Source organism: Rhinolophus hipposideros, assembly GCF_964194185.1.
Source record: "Rhinolophus hipposideros genome assembly, chromosome: 24".
NCBI lineage: Eukaryota > Metazoa > Chordata > Mammalia > Chiroptera > Rhinolophidae > Rhinolophus > Rhinolophus hipposideros.
This window is the reverse complement of record NC_138070.1, coordinates 14,097,470-14,116,047: the sequence shown is the minus strand read 5'-3', so window position 1 is coordinate 14,116,047 and position 18,578 is coordinate 14,097,470. Positions and strand designations below refer to the sequence as shown.

The 18,578-nt window shown below is 44.4% G+C and overlaps 1 protein-coding gene across 2 annotated transcripts in view; it reads right to left on the bottom strand.

Moving 5' to 3' along the window:
* Positions 1-18,052, bottom strand: part of SVOP (SV2 related protein) — a 62,520-nt gene extending 44,468 nt beyond the window's left edge. Inside the window, exons 1-4 of one of the 2 annotated variants that reach the window (XM_081037309.1) lie at positions 17,871-18,052; positions 4,014-4,174; positions 1,346-1,431; positions 190-288 (exon numbers count right to left, since the gene is read on the bottom strand). In XM_081037309.1, coding sequence (XP_080893435.1) covers positions 190-288; positions 1,346-1,431; positions 4,014-4,174; positions 17,871-17,905 — 381 coding nt within the window. In that variant the 5' untranslated portion in view covers positions 17,906-18,052. Of the gene's footprint in view, positions 1-160; positions 289-1,345; positions 1,432-4,013; positions 4,175-17,870 lie in introns of both variants that reach the window. The other variant, XM_081037310.1, reaches the window with a different exon arrangement.
* Positions 18,053-18,578: the final 526 nt, after the last annotated feature.

The window sequence follows — 18,578 nt, the reverse complement described above, 5'->3', positions numbered from 1 at the left end:
CCAACCTGCCAGGATATGTGAGGTGGGGAGGGGAGTAAAGAAAGCCGAGGTCATGGTGTTTCCATGCGGGGCTTATTTCTTTTCTGCTGAACCTTTGCAAGCAGCAGGAGGAGAGGCACACCCCCCAGCCCGCCTCCCCCCCAGGGGACCAGAACTGTACCCAACAGGAGAGAGCTGCCAGCTGCATACCGAGGTTAGCAACGCAACCTGCCAGCTGGGGAGATGCCACTCGCAGTGCAGCTGTGGCGCAAGGATACTCAGGATCATCATTTCCATGGCATCGGCCATCTGCAAAGAGGAAGCAAACGTCAGAAGGCCAGGATGCTGAGCCCTTGCCAAGTTCGTGACCCCAGAGAGATCGTGGAGAAAACGCCTCTTCTCCTGCCGGCTGAGCGCCCTACTGCACGAAAAGCTTCAGTTCAAACAGTGTGGTGCCCAGAGGAAATCGACAGCTAGACGTTAAACATTCTTTGTGCGCGTGTGTGTGTGTGTTTCCATGTTTAAAAACTAGAGGCTCTCCCCAAATGAAGTGGGAAAACATCACATTTCGAAAATCTTTTTTATAGAGGTAGCGCGACAACGATCTTTTCTCTTGGGCTCAGTGAAAGACTAGCTTGCTTCGGTGTAGAGGTCATTGTTCATGCAGAATTATCAGTGTCTTTAACAAGGGTGACTTTTTCCTATAGTAAAACATACTAGGAAGCCCCAGTAATGAAACATCTTTTATGGGACTAGATAGACAGAACAATGCGACAGAAGTGAGAATCCAGAAGCAGACCCGTGTGGCCCTGAGAATGTGATGGATAGTATAAGTGGCCTTTCAAATGGGTGGGAAAATGGAAGATCCGTTTGGAAAAAGATTTAGTTAGGTCACCGTCTCGCACCAGTCACAAAAATCAATTTCAGTTGTATTAAAGGCCTGGGTGAGTTATTTGCTAGAGGTAGATGAGGGCATTTTAACGAAGGATAGTGAGCTTCTTCAAGCAGAGGGCTCATTGTTATCTGCGCATAGTTTTCTAGGATGAGCTCCACAGACGAAGTTATAATCTCATAGTAGTTATGAGCCCCAAAGGACTGAGAACCATTTCATTAGCCAGAAGCTTCAACTCCTCCATGAGAACAATTGCCAACACGCCCAACTCCCCCCAAAGCATAGAGCTTTATTATCACCAGGGCCTATCACTCAACATAAATTTTGTCAATTCAAGCAAAGGCTCTATGTGGGGAGGTGTCTAGGTGGGGAGGACTCGGTCCTTCCTTGTAGATCATGGAAACCCAGCTGAGCAGCATAAGGGTTTCTTGGAGACTGAATGCGAGGTCACTGCCCCCCCCCAGAAATACTTGCCCAAGCCAAGCCCGTGAGAACAGACAGCTTCCATTGAAATTTTCCAAATCCGATAGCTTCCACCGCGTCTTCCACCATGAAAGTATCTGGGAAAGAGAGAGGGGGAGGGGAGGAAGGAGTCAGTGTCTCTTGCAGTTTTCCTAATGTGGGGGTCCCCAGCCAAGCTCCTTAAAGGTAGCACATGCTGCTTTTTGGAAAGTATCCTAGGAAAACAGGCCAGCAAGTGTGAAAAGATAACTTTGCTACAAAATCCACTGTGACATTGTTTACAAGAGGGAGAACTAGAAAACCCAGAATGTCTACCAACAGGTGGGTTGGTTACATAAGTGGTTATATTATAATGATATAGTTTTATATATTCACCTTTTGAAATTTGACCCAACTGTTGTTAAAAAGAATGTGCAGGTGTAGAAGCATGCATGCAATATACTGTCCATTAATTAAAAATTTGTTTTTAAAAAAAACAAAGCAAGAGATGGATAGCAAAAATATTTTGTATGGTATTCTTCTTGGAAATGTATGCATGTGTGTGTATATGTATATATACTAATATAAATATATGTATATGTGACTATGCACAGACTATACACAAAACTTTACATTATGGTTTTATTTTTGTCTTGGGAGGGAGGGAAGGAGAAATCATGTGACACTTTGGCTTTCTTCCTTTTACAATGTATTACTTCCGTGGGGGCGGGGGGATACTTTATAAAAGCAGACTTCCGTGTGTGTGTGTGTGTGTGTGTGTGTGTGTGTGTGTGTGTGTCTGTCATACAGGGGAAGAATGAGTGTCCACACACTGTTAACAGGGTCATCTTAGAGGACAGCACTCACTTTCCTCTGTACATTTCTGTCTGAATGCTTTCCAAATAGACATGTGTTGTTTGTATATACCCAGAAAATAAATCAGGATATAATTTCTAAGCTACTAAGTGTTTCGAAAAATACTGACAAACTAAATGTAATGTGATGTGCTGGATTCTGGCCTGTAACAGCATTGCTGGAAAAACTGGTGCGATCTGAATAAAGTCTGGGGTTTCATTCATTTCTTAGTTACTGCGGTTAGGCAAGATATTATCATAAGGGGAAGCTGCATGAAGGGTATATGGGAACTCTAGGTAGTATCTTTGCAACTTCTCTATAAATCTAAAATGATTCCCACATAAAAAGTTAGTTAACACATAAAAATATTAAAGGAGCAGGCTGTGGGCTTCCGTGGGCAGTTTCTGGGGATCTATTTCATCAGCCCCTGCTGGGAGTTGTCATCTTTATGGCATTTCAAACATGGGCCTCTTAACGCTCATCATCATTTTCTCCTGAAGTGTGTATGGGCTGGTGTTTATCACACCCGCGGGTGCTGGTTTTGTCCAGCAAAAATACTGAGCAGAAAGCAGAGTGAGCCCGAGGAGCTCGTCCGTGTAGCAGTAATAATGATAGAACAGTACACTACTGAGAGCTCACCGCGTGCCAGGCACTGCACTAAGAGCTACATGGGCATTATCTCATTTAGTCCCTGTCACAACTGTTAGTGAAGGCCCAGTCTTAGTCCCACTTACAGAGGAGGAAATGGACGTTCCCAGGGTCACACAGCTGGCACACTGCAGATCTGGGAGTGGAGCCCAGACCAGCCTGACAGTAAAGCCACGGCTCTTCATCACTACCTCCCCTCTCCCCAGCCAGTGAACCCTTAGCTCTGCCAACAACAGGCCTTGGCTTCAAGTCATGAATCCTCTCTAATGTTGGGAACCAGGGGTCTTTCAGAAATGCATGGAATGTTCTCCCCCATCAGCATTACGTGATGAGGGGAGACCACGTCCCCCAGCACTGCCTCAGGTCTCTTGTTTGACCAGCTCTACTCAGAGGCAGCACAAGGTTGTGGATAAGGATATGGGCTCTGAGATCCCATCACCTGGGTATAAATCCTACTTGGCTGTGTGACCCTGGGCAAGATACTTAATCTTTCTGTGCTTCAGTTTCCTCTTCTGCAAAACAGGGAGGATGGTCATAATAGTTCCAATTGGAAATGCTGTGAAAATTAAACAGGTATTATGTGTAAAGTGCTTAGAACAGTACCTGGCACAGGTAAACCTTCAGCCAATGTCAGCTGTTCCCATCACTCATCATCACCAACATCACCACCTTCAATCATCACCACCACCTTCAATCATCACCACCATCACCATCGTCACCACCACAATTATCATCTCTACCATCATCACCACCATCATCACCACCATCACCACCATCACCACCATCACCATCGTCACCATTATCATCTCTACCACTATCACCACCATCATCATCACCATCATCATCACCACCATCATCACCATTGTCACCACCATTATCATCTTTATCACCGTCATCACCATCAGCATCATCACCACCATCACCACCACCACCATCACAATCACCATCGCCATCATTGTTGCTGGTGTCCTCAGCCAAATGTTGTGTAATGATGCTCACTGGCAGGGATTGTGATGTAACCTTGCCTGCTGAAATAAGCCATGTAGGTCCAGCTCACACTTCCAGTGTCACCCCTGGGCCCTCCCTACCTGTCCCTTCACAAGATCCCTCTAAGAGTGCCATCTGGGGAGGCAACCCTGGCACCCCAGAGCCCCTGACTGGGGCCCAGGCTGATGCCCCAACTGCAGGGCCCCCTCACCGTCGGTGGGATTGGCAAACTCCTTGGGCACAGCTGCCCCATCGTCTAGCTCGACGGCCTCTAGGCCTGCGCGGACCCCTTCAATCTGGACCTCATGCTCTCCCGAAGCTGCGTCGTCCTCTGACCTTGCACTCTCGCCCGTGCGACGGAATTTCACCACCCTAGAGGACAGAGCAAATCTGGTCATGAAGGCTACAACTCCTGCTGTGCCTTGCTGCACAGGTCTAGTGCCCAAGACAGGTGAAAAGCTTTTGTTCATCATCAGGAGAGTTGAATGGGTAGGAGGGCAGCATTTCTATTGAATTGTACTGGAGGGGTGACAACTTCAAGAGTTGTGTATCAGGGCTGCCACATACTGTTGTACAGGTTGGACACTGCACAACTCCAGGGGGGCCCTAGTCACATGGTAGGCTACAGGCGTGAGGATCATCTTCATTCTAGACTTGAATACTGTGGGGAGGTACGTGTGTTTTTCAGAATTTAGATTCCTCCCTCTATAACAGAGATAACAATTTGGTTGTCTAAGGGTTAAATTATACCCACAGAAAGTTGCCCATATGGTATTCTTTTTCCATGGATGCCAATTTTTTTTTCTAATGGAAGAATTCACATAAAAAGCAAGATTTCTGATGTTTCTTTAAAAATAGACTATCTGGCCATTTGGGGCCCATATTCCTCTAGGGGAACAGTAGGGCTATTTCTGGGCAGTGTGGCCCCAGTAGATAAGATGTTTCAACTCTGCAACCCACTGAGTAATGGGTGGTGTGAATTGGGTTCTGGAAAGAGACTTCCTGTCCCCAAGAAGCAACCCCAAAATAAAAAAGCATAAACAGTCCCCCAAAGCATTCGTAGAAGATGAAAACATAGAGACTTATTAGACGAAGGGAGGAAATGAACATTTACGTGCAGTATCACTTCATTTTCAGGGACGAAGGGCAGGTAGATGGATCACCCTTGACTCTCAGGGGACCTTCACAGAATGACTACGCGGCTTGAGCATCTGCCTTGAATACTGTTTTTATCATATCCTTTCCTCAAGGACGGTCCAGGTCTCCGTACTTTCTTCCGTGACTAATAGCAACTACGGCAACCTTTTTGGAAGGTAATCTGTGATAGCTTTCAACATTTTAAATGCTCCGTGCTCCCACCTAGAATTGTTGCGCTGGCGATTCATCGTAGAGATAGACACAAGTCCGCATTATCTTATTTAACCTTCACTTTCACTGTCCCCACGTTCCAGATAAAGACACTCAAGCACAGAAGGGCTGGGAGATTGTGGAAGGTCACCTAGTGGGTGACTAAGCCAGACTTTGGCAGCCACCTGATTTAAGAGTCCCCACTCCCAGCCACTCTGCTATATTCCCCTCTAGAGCTAGCATGCTGTTTGCAGCTTCGCATGTGATAACTATTACCAAAATATGGTAAGTAGAAACAAAACTAGACACAGTCATCTGGAGAGGAGTAATTAAATAGATGATGGCACATCCACGTAAGAAAATGTTTTAAAACAATGTTGTTTTTTAAGTTGATCTCTATCACAATAGCCAAAGGTGGAAACAATCCAAGTATCCATCAATGTATGAATGGATAAGTGAAGTGTGGTCTATCCACACAACGGAATATTATTCAGCCTTAAAAAGGAAGGAAATTCTGACACGCTCCAACATGGCTGAACTTTAAAGATATTATGCTAAGTGAAATAAGCCTAACGCAAAGGACAAACTATCCACCTATACGAGGGAGCCAAGAATAGTAAAATCACAGAGATAGAAAGTCGGGGCTGAGGGGATGGGGGAATGGGGCATTAGTGATGAATGGGTACGGAGTTTTATTTGGGGAAGATGAAAAACTTCTGGAGATGGATGATGGTGGTGACAGTTGCACAACCTTGTGAATGTACTTAATGCCATTCCCTGTACACTTAAAATTGTCAAAATGCTAAATTTTATGTGATGTATATTTTACCACAATACACACACACACACACCTACACACAAGTTGCTCTGTAAGGGCCAACAGGAAAACATTGTTGGGGCTCGTTCTTAAATATACTAGAATATGATTCTGGGATATGGGTCCTTGCGGCCAAGACTTAATTTTGGTCTTGAACCTGGGGCGTACCAGCCCCTAGGGGCTTATTAGAAAGGCAGAGTCTCAGGTCTTGATCCAGACCTATGAATCAGAATCTGCATATTAACTAGGTCCCCAGGCAATTTGTATGCACATTGAAGTCTGAGAAAATGCTGCCCTGCTATATTTATGTTTCTACAGTCCTAGACATTCTGGAAGGATACATAAAGAGCCAAAGTCTGGTTGCTTCTGGGGAGGACGACTGGATGAAAACAGGGGATTTTGAGGGAAAGGACATTTCCCCCCCACTTTTTGTTTTGGATCCTTCTGTAATGTTTGCAACTTTGCATTGGGCATCTATACTTTAATAATAAATATACATAACCATAGTGACTATTTACAAAGCTCTGTGGATCAGGTAGCATCTGCTAAACATGTTACAGACGCTTTCATCTGTGAAATAGGGACGACGACAGGCTTGCAGAACCATTGAGAAGATTAACTGAGCTTGATGAATGGGAAACTGGGCATTGAGTAAACATTAGCTTCCCTCCGTCATGGCCTCTCTCAAGTCACCTTTCTGCCTTGAGCACCGAGTACCCTGACCTTTGTAAAATGTGACTTTGAGAGGGTGGCTTAGCTCCCTGAAGTTCTAAGCCAGGATTTATTCACGTTCCTTCTCTGGCAAACCACTCAAAGCCAGGGTGCTTTGATTAATGAATGCTTGTTTTAAAACAGACATAAAAGAGAGACCTTTGACATGAAATTAGACTCAGAAAATCAGGCTACCTTTTGAATCAGTCGGGTTCCTCAAAGTATTTATCAGCCACACGAGCCAAGATTTTTCCAAGGGGAAAAAAAGAAAGAAAAATGAAAGAAAAAGAAAATAGCAGTGGCATATGTTATATAGACGACGGCATCCAAACAGGCTGGCTCACCATTTCTTGGTATTTGTGGTGTATAGATAGCATATAATTCACCAAAATAGCAGGGAACATTTATTTTACATAATTTTGCTATTTAAAGAAGAGCTTGAGGAAATGGCTGTCAACTTACAAATCTTGTTGGTACCATCATGTAATTCACCTCGTACCTTAAATTAGGGTCTGAGACTTGACTCAGGTATTTTAGACAAGGAAGTTTTTTGCTCTTTTCATCTGAGTTTCTGGACCTTTATCCCCTGAGCTCCTTAATCTATCAGACTGAAAGGAAGCTGAAACTTAATTCTGATTATTTCAGGATGGATTTTAGAGTCTTTTACGAATAGAGATGATCTGCCACAGGGAAGAAGAGAGCCCAGCTCCGCCACACAAACTGACCTGGGTCTAAATCCGGAGCCCATGCCAAGCAGCAGCTATGTGACCCTGGGTAGATTACTTTACCTCTCTGAGTCTCAATTTCCTCCCAGGGAGAATGGAGATGGTAATTCTTTTTTTTTTTTTTTTTTTTTTTTTAAATGAATAAATTTTTTTTTTTTTTTAGATTTTCCTTTATTGGGGAGGGGAGCAGGACTTTATTGGGAACAGTGTGTCCTTCCAGGACTTTTTTCCAAGTCAAGTTGTTGTCCTTTCAGTCTTAGTTGTGGAGGGCGCAGCTCAGCTGCAGGTCCAGTTGCCGTTGCTAGTTGCAGGGGGCACAGCCCACCATCCCTTGCGGGACTCGAGGAATTGAACTGGCAACCTTGTGGTTGAGAGCCCACTGGCCCATGTGGGAATCGAACCAGCAGCCTTCGGAGTTAGGAGCATGGAGCTCTAACCGCCTGAGCCACCGGGCCGGCCCGGAGATGGTAATTCTTATCTCATAGGGTTGCCATGGGGATGAAAGGAGTCAATACAGAGAGAGAGCTTCATACAGAGCTTAGCACCTTCAGTGTTTCAGTACGTGTTTTTTGTTTTTTTTTTCCATTTGTTTTTTTTTCAGTACGTGTTTATTGCGTGCTGATTAAGTGCAAAGTGCTGGGAGACAAAATCAATGTGCTCTCATGAAGTGGATGCTCTAATTGGAGAGATGGTTAATACCCAAGTAGACAAAGAAATCTGCAAATGAACGGATCTTGAGAAGGAAACAAAGGGTGCCAAAATAAAGAAGAATTGCAGAGAGGAGCCATCAGGATTGATCTCCCAGAGGAGCCTGAGGTCAAGAAGACAAAGTCACAGTGGCGAGAAGAGTAGAGAGAACAGCTGGTGCAAAGGCCCGGGGGTAGGACCAAGGAGTAGAGGTCAAAGAAATAGGCTGGACCCTGCGGAGCTCTGGAGACCACAGTGAGGCTATTCATATTATCCTGAGACCATTGAAAAGGTTTCAAGTAGGGGGAGAGGGGAGAGGATGACCAGAGTTGAATTTTGAGATCACTCAGGCATAGTTTTCCACAGGAAGACAAAACGACTGTGGAAAGTATTTGAAAATATAGGTTTTTATTATTATTTAAGTACGGCAAGGCTGGTAGATCAGGAGATGGATGCCATTGCAAAGATATACTCTGTTCTTCTCACAGATCCTGAGCAAAGGGGGCTTGCCACACCTCCAGGGCGCCATATGAGGAGGGAAGCCCCAGCATTCGTCAGGAGGCAGAGGGAGTGAGGGGGAAACACGGGCAAGGGTCCTTAGAGTGGTTTTCACGGGAAGCAACAGGTGAGTCAGGGTAAGCAGGCTGAGGATTGGCCAGTTTGAATATTCTCAGCGGGCTCTGGGGCCTACGGGCTGTCCCTAGTTGTGCGGTACTTGGCCTTGGGCAATCAGGCAGGTGGATGGTGGCTCTGGATTTGTTAGGTTGTATATGAAAGGTACACTGACAGGCAGGTCATTTACTAGTTAACCCTGGGAGGAACGGCCCCTCCCAAGTCAGCAAGGCCCCAAGGTATCAAGACCTAAGAATAGCGAAAATCAGAGGCATGTTAACACAGAAAAATGGCACGAGAGGAAGCAGTAGGGAGACAGGCTGTGTGGTCAGTTGAGTGAGACGTAACGGTGACTTGGACTAGGGGGTTTACAGGAAGAGGGGGTGAAGTTTTTATTATTACCCCCTACTCTTCCAATCATTAGAAAAAGACATCTTCACAGGGAGGCCCGTGTGTAAGGCTAACCAACAAAGGGCCAAGTTATAACAAGCGGCCACATGTTTGGGAAACTCAGACGACCAGCACCCCTCAGCTTTGCCCTCGGTACTCAGCCATGTCACTGGGGCTTCTTTGGGATCTGAAACCTATTGACAAATGAGGTCAGAGGCTGGGGACCAGGAGCAGCAGAAACTGCCAAAGTCACTGAAAACTGAACTTGCTTTGTCTCCTTCAAGACAAGACTTGAGCACTGCCTGATCTGCATGATTTGGGAAGAGTCTTCTCAGGGGCTGGACCTTTGCCTTCAAATATTTAAAGTTCTGGCACACGAAAGAAGGTGCTTGTTCAACTAGGACCCTGAGAACAGAGCTTGAACTTCTGGGTATAAAGAAGAGGGAAGCAGATTTCAACTCAACATAAGGAGCCTTCTCAGGCAGAGAAGTCCAAAGATGAAAAAGGCTGCTTTAGGAGGCAGGGGACTCCACTTCATAGATGTGGTCTAGAGAAAGCAGGTATCCATATGAGTGGCCTAAGGAGTAATGATATTTAATATGCAGCAATTCAGCATGCCAGGGGCAAGCCTAAGTGCTATATCTATTTACTATCATATAAGCTCTTCAACAACCCTAGGAGGGAGGTATTATTAATATCCCCAGTTTATAGACAAGTAAACTGAGGCTCACAGAGGTTATACCAATTGGTCCAGGTCCCCTATATTGTCTGTACTGTACTAGGTCCCTGGCCTGAGTAGCTCTAGAACCCATGATCTTAACCAATGAGCTCATGCTACCCTAACTGAGGCCAAGAACAGCCTTAAGTAATCGATTAAAATGCTGATTCCTGGGCCATTCTCCAGACTTAATGCTCTTTTATCTCTGCAGAGTAGGGCCCAGGAATCTGAATTTTCATAAGATGTTGACGATGGCTATAGATATTTGGAAGCCACCACTTGATGCCCTCCTGCCAGAACTGGGAAGATGAGTATGAGGGGTTCAATGTGATGGTTTCAAGGTCTCTTCTGTTCCTGAATGTCTAGAAGTCTATAGTTGGATCAAATATATGGTAATGGAAAGAGAACTGACTCTGGGTGGTGAACATACAATGGGATTTATAGATGGTGTATTACAGAATTGTACACTTGAAATCTATGTAATTTTACTAACAATTGTCACCCCAATAAATTTAAATTAAAAAAAGTCTATAGTTAATGCAAATTTTAGTTCTCTGTGGATTTTATTCATTTGTATTTTCCTGCCATTCCCACTGACCGGAATAGCATCATTCAATCAACAAGCACGCAGTAAGGACCACTAGCTTATATTCTGGACAAAAGGTAATGATCACAAATACATAATAATTAGCATTTATTGAGCCCTAACCATGTGCTGGTAGGTCCGCTAAGCACTTTATGAGCCTTATGCCCTACGAGGTGGGTGCCATTGTTAGCCCCACTTTACAGATAATAAAACTGAGGCCCAGAGAAGAAAAGTAACTTGCCGCAGGGTTACCCTCTAAATTGGCAGGAAGGTTAAGACTCACATCCAGGTCTCCTGGAGTAGAGAGCTCTCGCACCTAATCATTCTGTGACATGGCCTCAGGGGAGGGGCTGGGTAACTTCTGACGGGAGAAACGAAGGCCTATGCTACAACCTTCCAGGCCTGTGCTACAACTTTCCAGGTCGTTTGTCTCTGTAACTTGTTTATTCACTCATTCATTCAACAAGCATGCAGTGAGGTCCTGCTGTGTGCAGACTGAATTATTGCCCTCATGGAGTTTGTAGTGTCTTTCCAGAGGTATCCTGAGGATGAAAGAAGTGGCACAAGTGGCTGGTATAGCACATACCAGGGGCTCGACATTATTAAAGTCAGAGGAGTGAGGTTTAAAGAGTGAGCCGAAGATGCTCTGAAAATAAAGAGACTGAGTAGCTTCTTGTCTAAATTAGAACATTTTAGATCAGTAGTTCTCGGGCGGGGGTGTGTGTGTGATTTAGTCTCTCAGGGGATATGGGCAATGTCTGGGGACAGTTTTGATTGTCACATGTCAGGGGGTAACGGGTGTAGTGGTTATGACATCTTGTAGGTAGAGGCCAGGGGATGCTGCTAAACATCCTATAATGCATAGAACAGCCCCTTACAACAAAATATTATCTAGTCAAAAATTTGAATAGCGTCAAGGTTGAGTTTTAATACAACCCTGTATTAAAGCATGAGAGATGCTGTTAATAATTACACCAAAACAATCGCCAGAAGCCAGGATGGTACCAGGCACACCCATCTGGAGAGCTTAGACGCTGGGGTGGCCGGTTAGCTCAGTTGGTTAGAGCATGGTGCTGATGGCACCAAGGTTCCCGGTTTGATCCCCACATGGGCCACTGTGAGCTGCGCCCTCCTAAAAAAACAAAAATAAAAAAACAAAGCTAACGATGCCCTTGAAGGTGGCCCAGGCACACCTTTAAATCTCAAGGAATTTAAATGAATTGCCCAAGATCACACAATGATTCCTGCAGATCCGCCTAATTCTTTTAGACAGTAGCCCAGGGAAGAGCTCGGCTGGGGCTTAACGCCAGGGTCTGGGCCAACAGGTCCTGGAACAATCCTCCCTAAGACCTAAGGCTACCCAAGCGATGGAGTCTTTGCAAGGAAACCTTCTTTCTTTGACCTCTAGGCTGTTCCGCTGAAAGTCACTGAAACACATACCCCTCAGAGTGAAGCTAGCTGGCATGCATTTGAAATAATGAGGTGAGCAACTTTGAGCCTGAAATTTTAAAAGGATTTCGTGAGTTAACCTGGAGGATCCCTGGGCTATTATAATAGCTCCCTACTTTTTGCCTGAAGTAGGTGACAGGGAACCCTCATTTCTCCTCCTTGGCCAGGAATCCTCTCCTTTTGCCTCACTGAGTCTCAGGGGGCTGGCAGCCAGTAGGAAGTTTCATGTGTGCCTTAGCCACCTCTGCTGGTCCTATGTCTCTTTGCTCAGGTCCCCTCATTTACAAGAAACAAAACCTACTTCTGGTTCCTTCTCTAGAACTGAAAAACGAGTCTTTACCAGGGTTGCCATGGGCCCAAAGAGTTTGCCTGGGACGATTTCAAGAATATAGCCATGTAATCAGGAAATCATACTGCCTTCCGCCAACCTCCCTGATTTAATGGAAGGGAATGGGGAAGCAGATAAGCAACTATGAGGAAAACAAGGCTATGTCTGATCTTTCCAAGTGGACTCGGCTTAATTAATCATGGTGGCCACGCTGTTAAGGAGAATGAATGATTGAGCTGCTGAACAGATTTTTCTTGTTTTTCATTCACAAAGTTTGTTTTTTAATCTCTTGGCCTATATATACTGGTCCACACTAGAATCCAATATCAGATGTAATCTAGGCAATGTCCCACATTATTGGGATACATCAGACCCCTGCCATATAAAGCTTTCACTCTAGTGAGAGAAGACTGACACTAAACAATCAATAAGTAAATTATATGGTATGTTAGAAGGTGATAAGTGCTATGAAAAACGGAACACAAGTTGACCGTGGTGCTGGAGGATGGGGAAAGAGGGTTGCAATATTTTTCAACTGTGGTAAAATACACATAAGATAAAACTTAACCATTTTAACCATTTTTGAGAGTACAGTTCCGTGACATTAAGTCCGTTCACACTGTTATGCAACCATCCCCACCAGGCATCCACTGAACTCTTTTCATCTTGCAAAACTGAAACTCTGTACACATTAAACAACTCCCCTTTCTCCCCTCCCACACACAGCCCCTGGCAACCACCATTCTACTTTCCGTCTCTATGAATTTGACTACTCTAGGTACTTCATATAAGTGGAATCATATAGTAATTGTCTTTTTGTGACTGGCTTATTTCACTTAGCATAACGTCCTCAAGGTTCATCCACGTTGTAGCATGTGCCAGAATTTCCTTCCTTCTTAAAGCTAAATAATATTCCATTGTACGGACAGACCACATTTGTTTATCCATTCATCCACTGATGGACGCTGCAAATAACACTGCTGTAAACAGGCATGTACAAATATCTCTTCATGAATCTGCTTTCAATTCTTCTGTGGGTAAATACCCAGAAGTGGAATTGCTGGATGGTATGGTAGTTCTATTTCTAATTTTTTGAGGAACTGCCATACTGTTTTCCATAGAGGCTGCACCATTTTTCATTCCCACCAACAATTCACAAGAATTCCAACTTCCCCACATCCTGTTATTTTTATTTGTATTTTATTTTTGATAGTGGCCGTGCTAATGGTAGTAAGAGAGAAGGCTGCCATCCTAAAGAAGGTGTTCAGGGTAGGCTTTAGTGAGACAGTGGCATTTGAGACTTGACAAAAGTGAAGCAGATACCTTGGAGAAGAGCTTTCTAGACAGAGAGAACAGTGGGTCCTGAGGTAGGCATCTGCCTGGCATGTTTGAGGAACAGCAAGGAGACCAGAATGGCTGCAGCCGCGTGAGTGGGTGGGACAGTGGGAGAGACGAGGTGAGAGGGAACCATGGGAGGGTTCTGCTCAGAGGAGCGATGTGATCTGACTTTTGAAGAAGCCCTCTGGTTGCTGTGGTGAGAAGGGTCTCTAGGGAGACAGGGGCAGGAGCAGGAAACCAGCAAGGTGACCATTACAATTAACTCAGGTGAGAGACCACAGAGAGAGAGCTGAACCAAGGAATAGCAGTAGAGGGGGAGACAAGTGTTTGGAGTCTGGATGTAGCTTAAGGCAAGACCAATAGGATTTCTTGATGGATTGAAGTGAGAGAAAAAGGAGACAAAGTTGACTCCAAAGGTTTTGGCCCCAAGGAGACGGATGGAGGTACCATCAACAGAGATGGGTGAGGCTAAAAGAGGAGAGGGGAGAAGGAAAGAGCAGGAGTTCAAGTTTGGACACGTGCTTTCATTAGCTGTCATTAGGCTATTGTCTTAGTGTTCTGCAGAGGAGATATGGCTTCCAGGTACTTTGCTACCTGTACAAGTTGGAGGATAAGTGAAACAAATCCCAAGTGGAGGGAGACAAATCATCAATACCATTGATGGAGCCCTTACTTGGAGCCAGCTCGTGTGCTGAGAGCTCCCCCAATCACCACCGTCCCGCCAGGCAGCTACTGTCCTTATCCCGTCTTTACACATCAGCATCCAGCCTTGGGGACATGAAGTGACTTGCTCAAGGCCACCTAGGTGGTAAGTGGCACAGCTGGGATTTGAACCCAGATCTGCCTGACTCAGCCTACACTTTAACCCCTGCTGCTCATTAAGCCCAGGAGAAGATTCATGGAGGTGATGGACTTAAGCTCAATCTTGAAAGGCAGGGTTTGTAAGAAAGGAAATAAAGTGGATTAAGCAGACACAGGATGAAGTTCTGTTTGTCACAAACTACAAGGTTTTGTATGGCCTGGTCCCTACCATCCAAAACCCTCGAGCCACTCGTTCACTGGCCTGACTTTGAGCTTCTCCACACACAGTTCCCTCTCTCTGGAATGCTCCTCATCCCATCTCTTTTCCTGGATGATTTCTACACACCTCTGGGGGCTCAGCTCCAACGGAGGCTCAGCTTACTCAAGGAAGCCTCCTTTAATTCCCCCTCCCCCATCTAGCACTAGTCTCATCGCACCCTGCTGTTATCCTTTGTAGCCCTTAAGACAATTCTCATAATTATTGTGCAATTATATGTTCAGTGTCTGCCTCTCCCACCAGACCAGTGCTGTCCGATAGAATTTTCTACAGTTACGGGAATTTTTTAGACCTACGTTGCCTGTACAAGCAGCCTCCAGCCACATGCAGCTGCAAAGCACTTGAAATGTGGTGAGTGCTACCGAGGGACTGATTTTCCAAATTTCACATATTTTATTTATAAATTATATTTTACTGTATATGATACTACAGAAGTTATTTCATATCCAAATGACATAATTTAAGTTTAAATTTAATACAGTAGCTAGTGACTACTGTATCGGAAATTGCAGCTCTAGACTGTAAGTTCCTTGAGGGCGAGGGTAACGTCTACTTATTTAGTTGTAGAACCGCTTGTATCAAGGACGGTGCCCAAGTAAATTCGTAAATGAAGGAATCAATCAATCAATCAATGTAGTCTGTAAAACTTGCTTTGAAGAACTCATCCTAGAAAGAAGAGACCCAGGAAAGTCTAACTTGCACAAGGTCACACAATAAGGCAGAACTAGATACAAAATCTCAGCCTTCTGAATGTACTGTACATGGATTGTGCCTGAGTGGACAGCAGGTGAAAAGCAAAGTTTGCTCGTGGTCTCAAACTGAACGGCTAGAGCGGTGAAGGAGCCCCCAGGTGCAAGGAAGGACTGTTTTCTTAGGCACCCTCCTCCACTTTCTCCTTCCACTGACCCTTTAAACTACTTAGTGGCTTATAATCTATTAACACTTGGCCTCCCACAGGATGGAGCCTATTCCAGCGCCCACTCTTGCCAACCTTCTGCAAGGCCCTCTGATTTTTATAAAACCATATTGCTCTCAGGAAATCTGCTGCCTGCAATCCGTGCATGATACACAGAGGGCGTGGTTAAAAAACATCTAAGTCGTGATTTCTAACCCACTGAGATTCCCGTGGCTGCTCCTTTTACCTAACTCTTTTTTAAATTGATAAATTGAGCTCATCACATTACAAGGCTAATTTTGACTTCATTCAAATGTAGTTTGGGGTTTGCAAATCATAATTTTTGGAAGTCCAGCACACATAGGGAGCCTATGTATTTTGTTTTTATAAATGATCTTTCAGATGTGATCATAGTTAATACGTGTTGAGTGCTTTGTATCTGCCAGGCATTGAGGACATACTATCTCACTCACTCCTCACAATAACCCTATGACTCAAGTGCTATTGTGGCCCCCATTTTATGGCTAGGGAAACTGAGTCTCAGAAAGGTTAAGTCACTTGCTCAAAGTTATATAACCAGGAAGTGGCAGAGTCAGGTTCTGAACCCAGGTCTGTCTTACTCAAGAGCCAATGCTCTTAATCAGAACACAGTTTGGTCTTCCTGATAGATACTTTATGTATTTATGTGCATAAAATATCAGAAAGAATAATCAAGAAACTTAAAATGAGTGTTTAGGAAGAGAGAGACTTTTCATTTGTGTGTGTTTTTTTAACTTGATTTACCCTATATAGGTTATATAGTACACTATATTATATACTAACATAAAATAAATGAATTTTCAAATTTAGATAACTAAAAACCTCTTATTTTATTGTTTTAATTAAGGAAGGAATCATCACAAGTGACATGTCTACATATTAGTAGATTAAATATTCTTGAATCTTTGAGTAATTTGCGAAGTTCACAGGTCTGACATTATTTGAGAATTTATCCCAGTAAAACTGCAGTTCTAATATGATAGTATTGTTATTCTGAGTATCAAATTTCATATTTCACTTTTTGAATCATTTTTATTGTGAGATAATAGGTTGTTTTTTTGAATATGATATTTATTTTCAGTGAAAGTGTTGTTTTCTTTGGGAGATTTACACTCAGACATGCATCTTTTTATGTCTTCATATATCGACCTCTGGATATTATAACAACATTCTTTAGCACTTGTAAAATAATGCTGTATTACATAAGATGCTATTTGTGGATCAATTCATAAACACTTAAAAGTAAAATTTCAATTAATTAGAAATTTGAAGTGAAAATTAATTTTATACTGATTGAGAAGTAAATATTACAATATCCTTCCGTACTCAGAGCTCAGAGAGCTGTATCAGTCACACTAAAAGTCACTTGGGAGAATTCCTCAGTGGCTCGGAGAGAGAACATTCTTTTTTCAAGTCAAGAAAATACACACATACTAACAATATCGTATCCTTCCCAACAAACCCAAATGGTGTCTGCTTTTACCATCCACATGGCTAGTGCCTCTAAAGATTACAATAACAGTCCCCATGAATGTTCTTTTTAAGACCCCACTTCATACTCTTGGAATATGCTTAACAAATCACCCTGGGCTTGAGGTAGGAGAAATTTGTAAGCCCCTCTACAAAACCCCCATCCTTTCCATTGTTTGGTTTTATTTTCTCAAGATTCTCAGAATGAATTTGGTAGCGTTTCAAAATTCCCATCCTCTAAGCAGTGTATTCCTGATGTTCCCAAGGATAGCAGACAACTGTGAGTCTTGGTCTAGCTAGCTGATACAAAACCCTTTCATTCAGAAGAAGGCAAGAGGTTTCAGGGAGGGTGCACAGCTCATTCACACACTTCCTAAGCAACCGGTCTTTGCCGAAGCCTCTCTTCGAAGAAGGAATCTTAGCTTTTTAGAAACCAGTTTGCAACATCGGTTATCATCTCCTTCCAAAAGACCTTGCAAAAAACAAATTGGGAATTTCACAGCATAGGAGAAGGGCTGGAAAGAACCACGGTCACAGCATGGACTCATCAATTCAGTTCACATTTCAAAACAGCAGCTAAGGCGTTCTTCAAACACAGACCTCGAAATCCCCTTGGGATTGAGAGCAATTAAAAGGGAAAACATAACACCCCGTAGGTCCCCATAAGATTCTGACGGATCTGAAAAATCGCACTGAGTCACAGAGATACAGAAGCTGGGCTCCTGGGGTAGGAAAATGGCTTTTCTTCTCCAGGCCTATTTCCCTCCTCTGAAACGGTTCCCTTTAAATTCAAGAAGCCGTACAGAGATGCCCCCCTGCAGGTTTTCGTTTTTTAAAGAAGAGCCCGTCTGCCTCTCACTCGCCCCCAGGATACTCACGGCAGCTGCCTGAGCTGGAATAAGTCCTCCTCCATGACCACGCTGCGCCAGGACGAGCCCTTTTCATGGCCCTTACATGGTGGTGGTGGATGACGAGTGCTCAGGGCTTTCAGCACCGGGGTTCTGGCAGCTCCCGCGCCGCGGCGTCCTCCCTCCGGCGGCAGCTGTTCGGGGGAGGGAGCCGCCAGGGACCAGCCCACGAGACAAAGCCACCGCCGCCAGGAGACCGCGGCGCGAGTGGGCGGAGAGGAGGAGGCAGAGGGCAGAGCAAGCTGTGCGGGGAGAGGGGGCGGGGAGAGCCCTTCTGCTTAGAGAAATTTACAGGCTCTCTGTAGCTGCTGGTGCCTTCCCGGGGTGCCCATGGGGCACCCCAGCCTGTGAAATGGCTGTCGAGGTACCCATGAACACTCACTCTTTGGTGGTTGACAGCGCCTCTCTAAATGTTTGTTTGTGGAGAATCATTTATGTTGTTATGGGTAGATTATTCTTGAAACCCAGGCTGCTACAACACCTGGGTAGGGAATGAAGATTTTTTTAAATGTATCCATGCACTCAAGTACCGTGTATTGAGCACCTACTATGTGCCAGGCAATGCAATAGGCACTGGGCCTAGGACAGAACAAGTTAGACATGTCGTTGTCATCACAGTGCTGAAGGTCTAGTGAAATGAATCAAGAAAAAATGTAAGGTAAGTATGAGAAGGCCAAA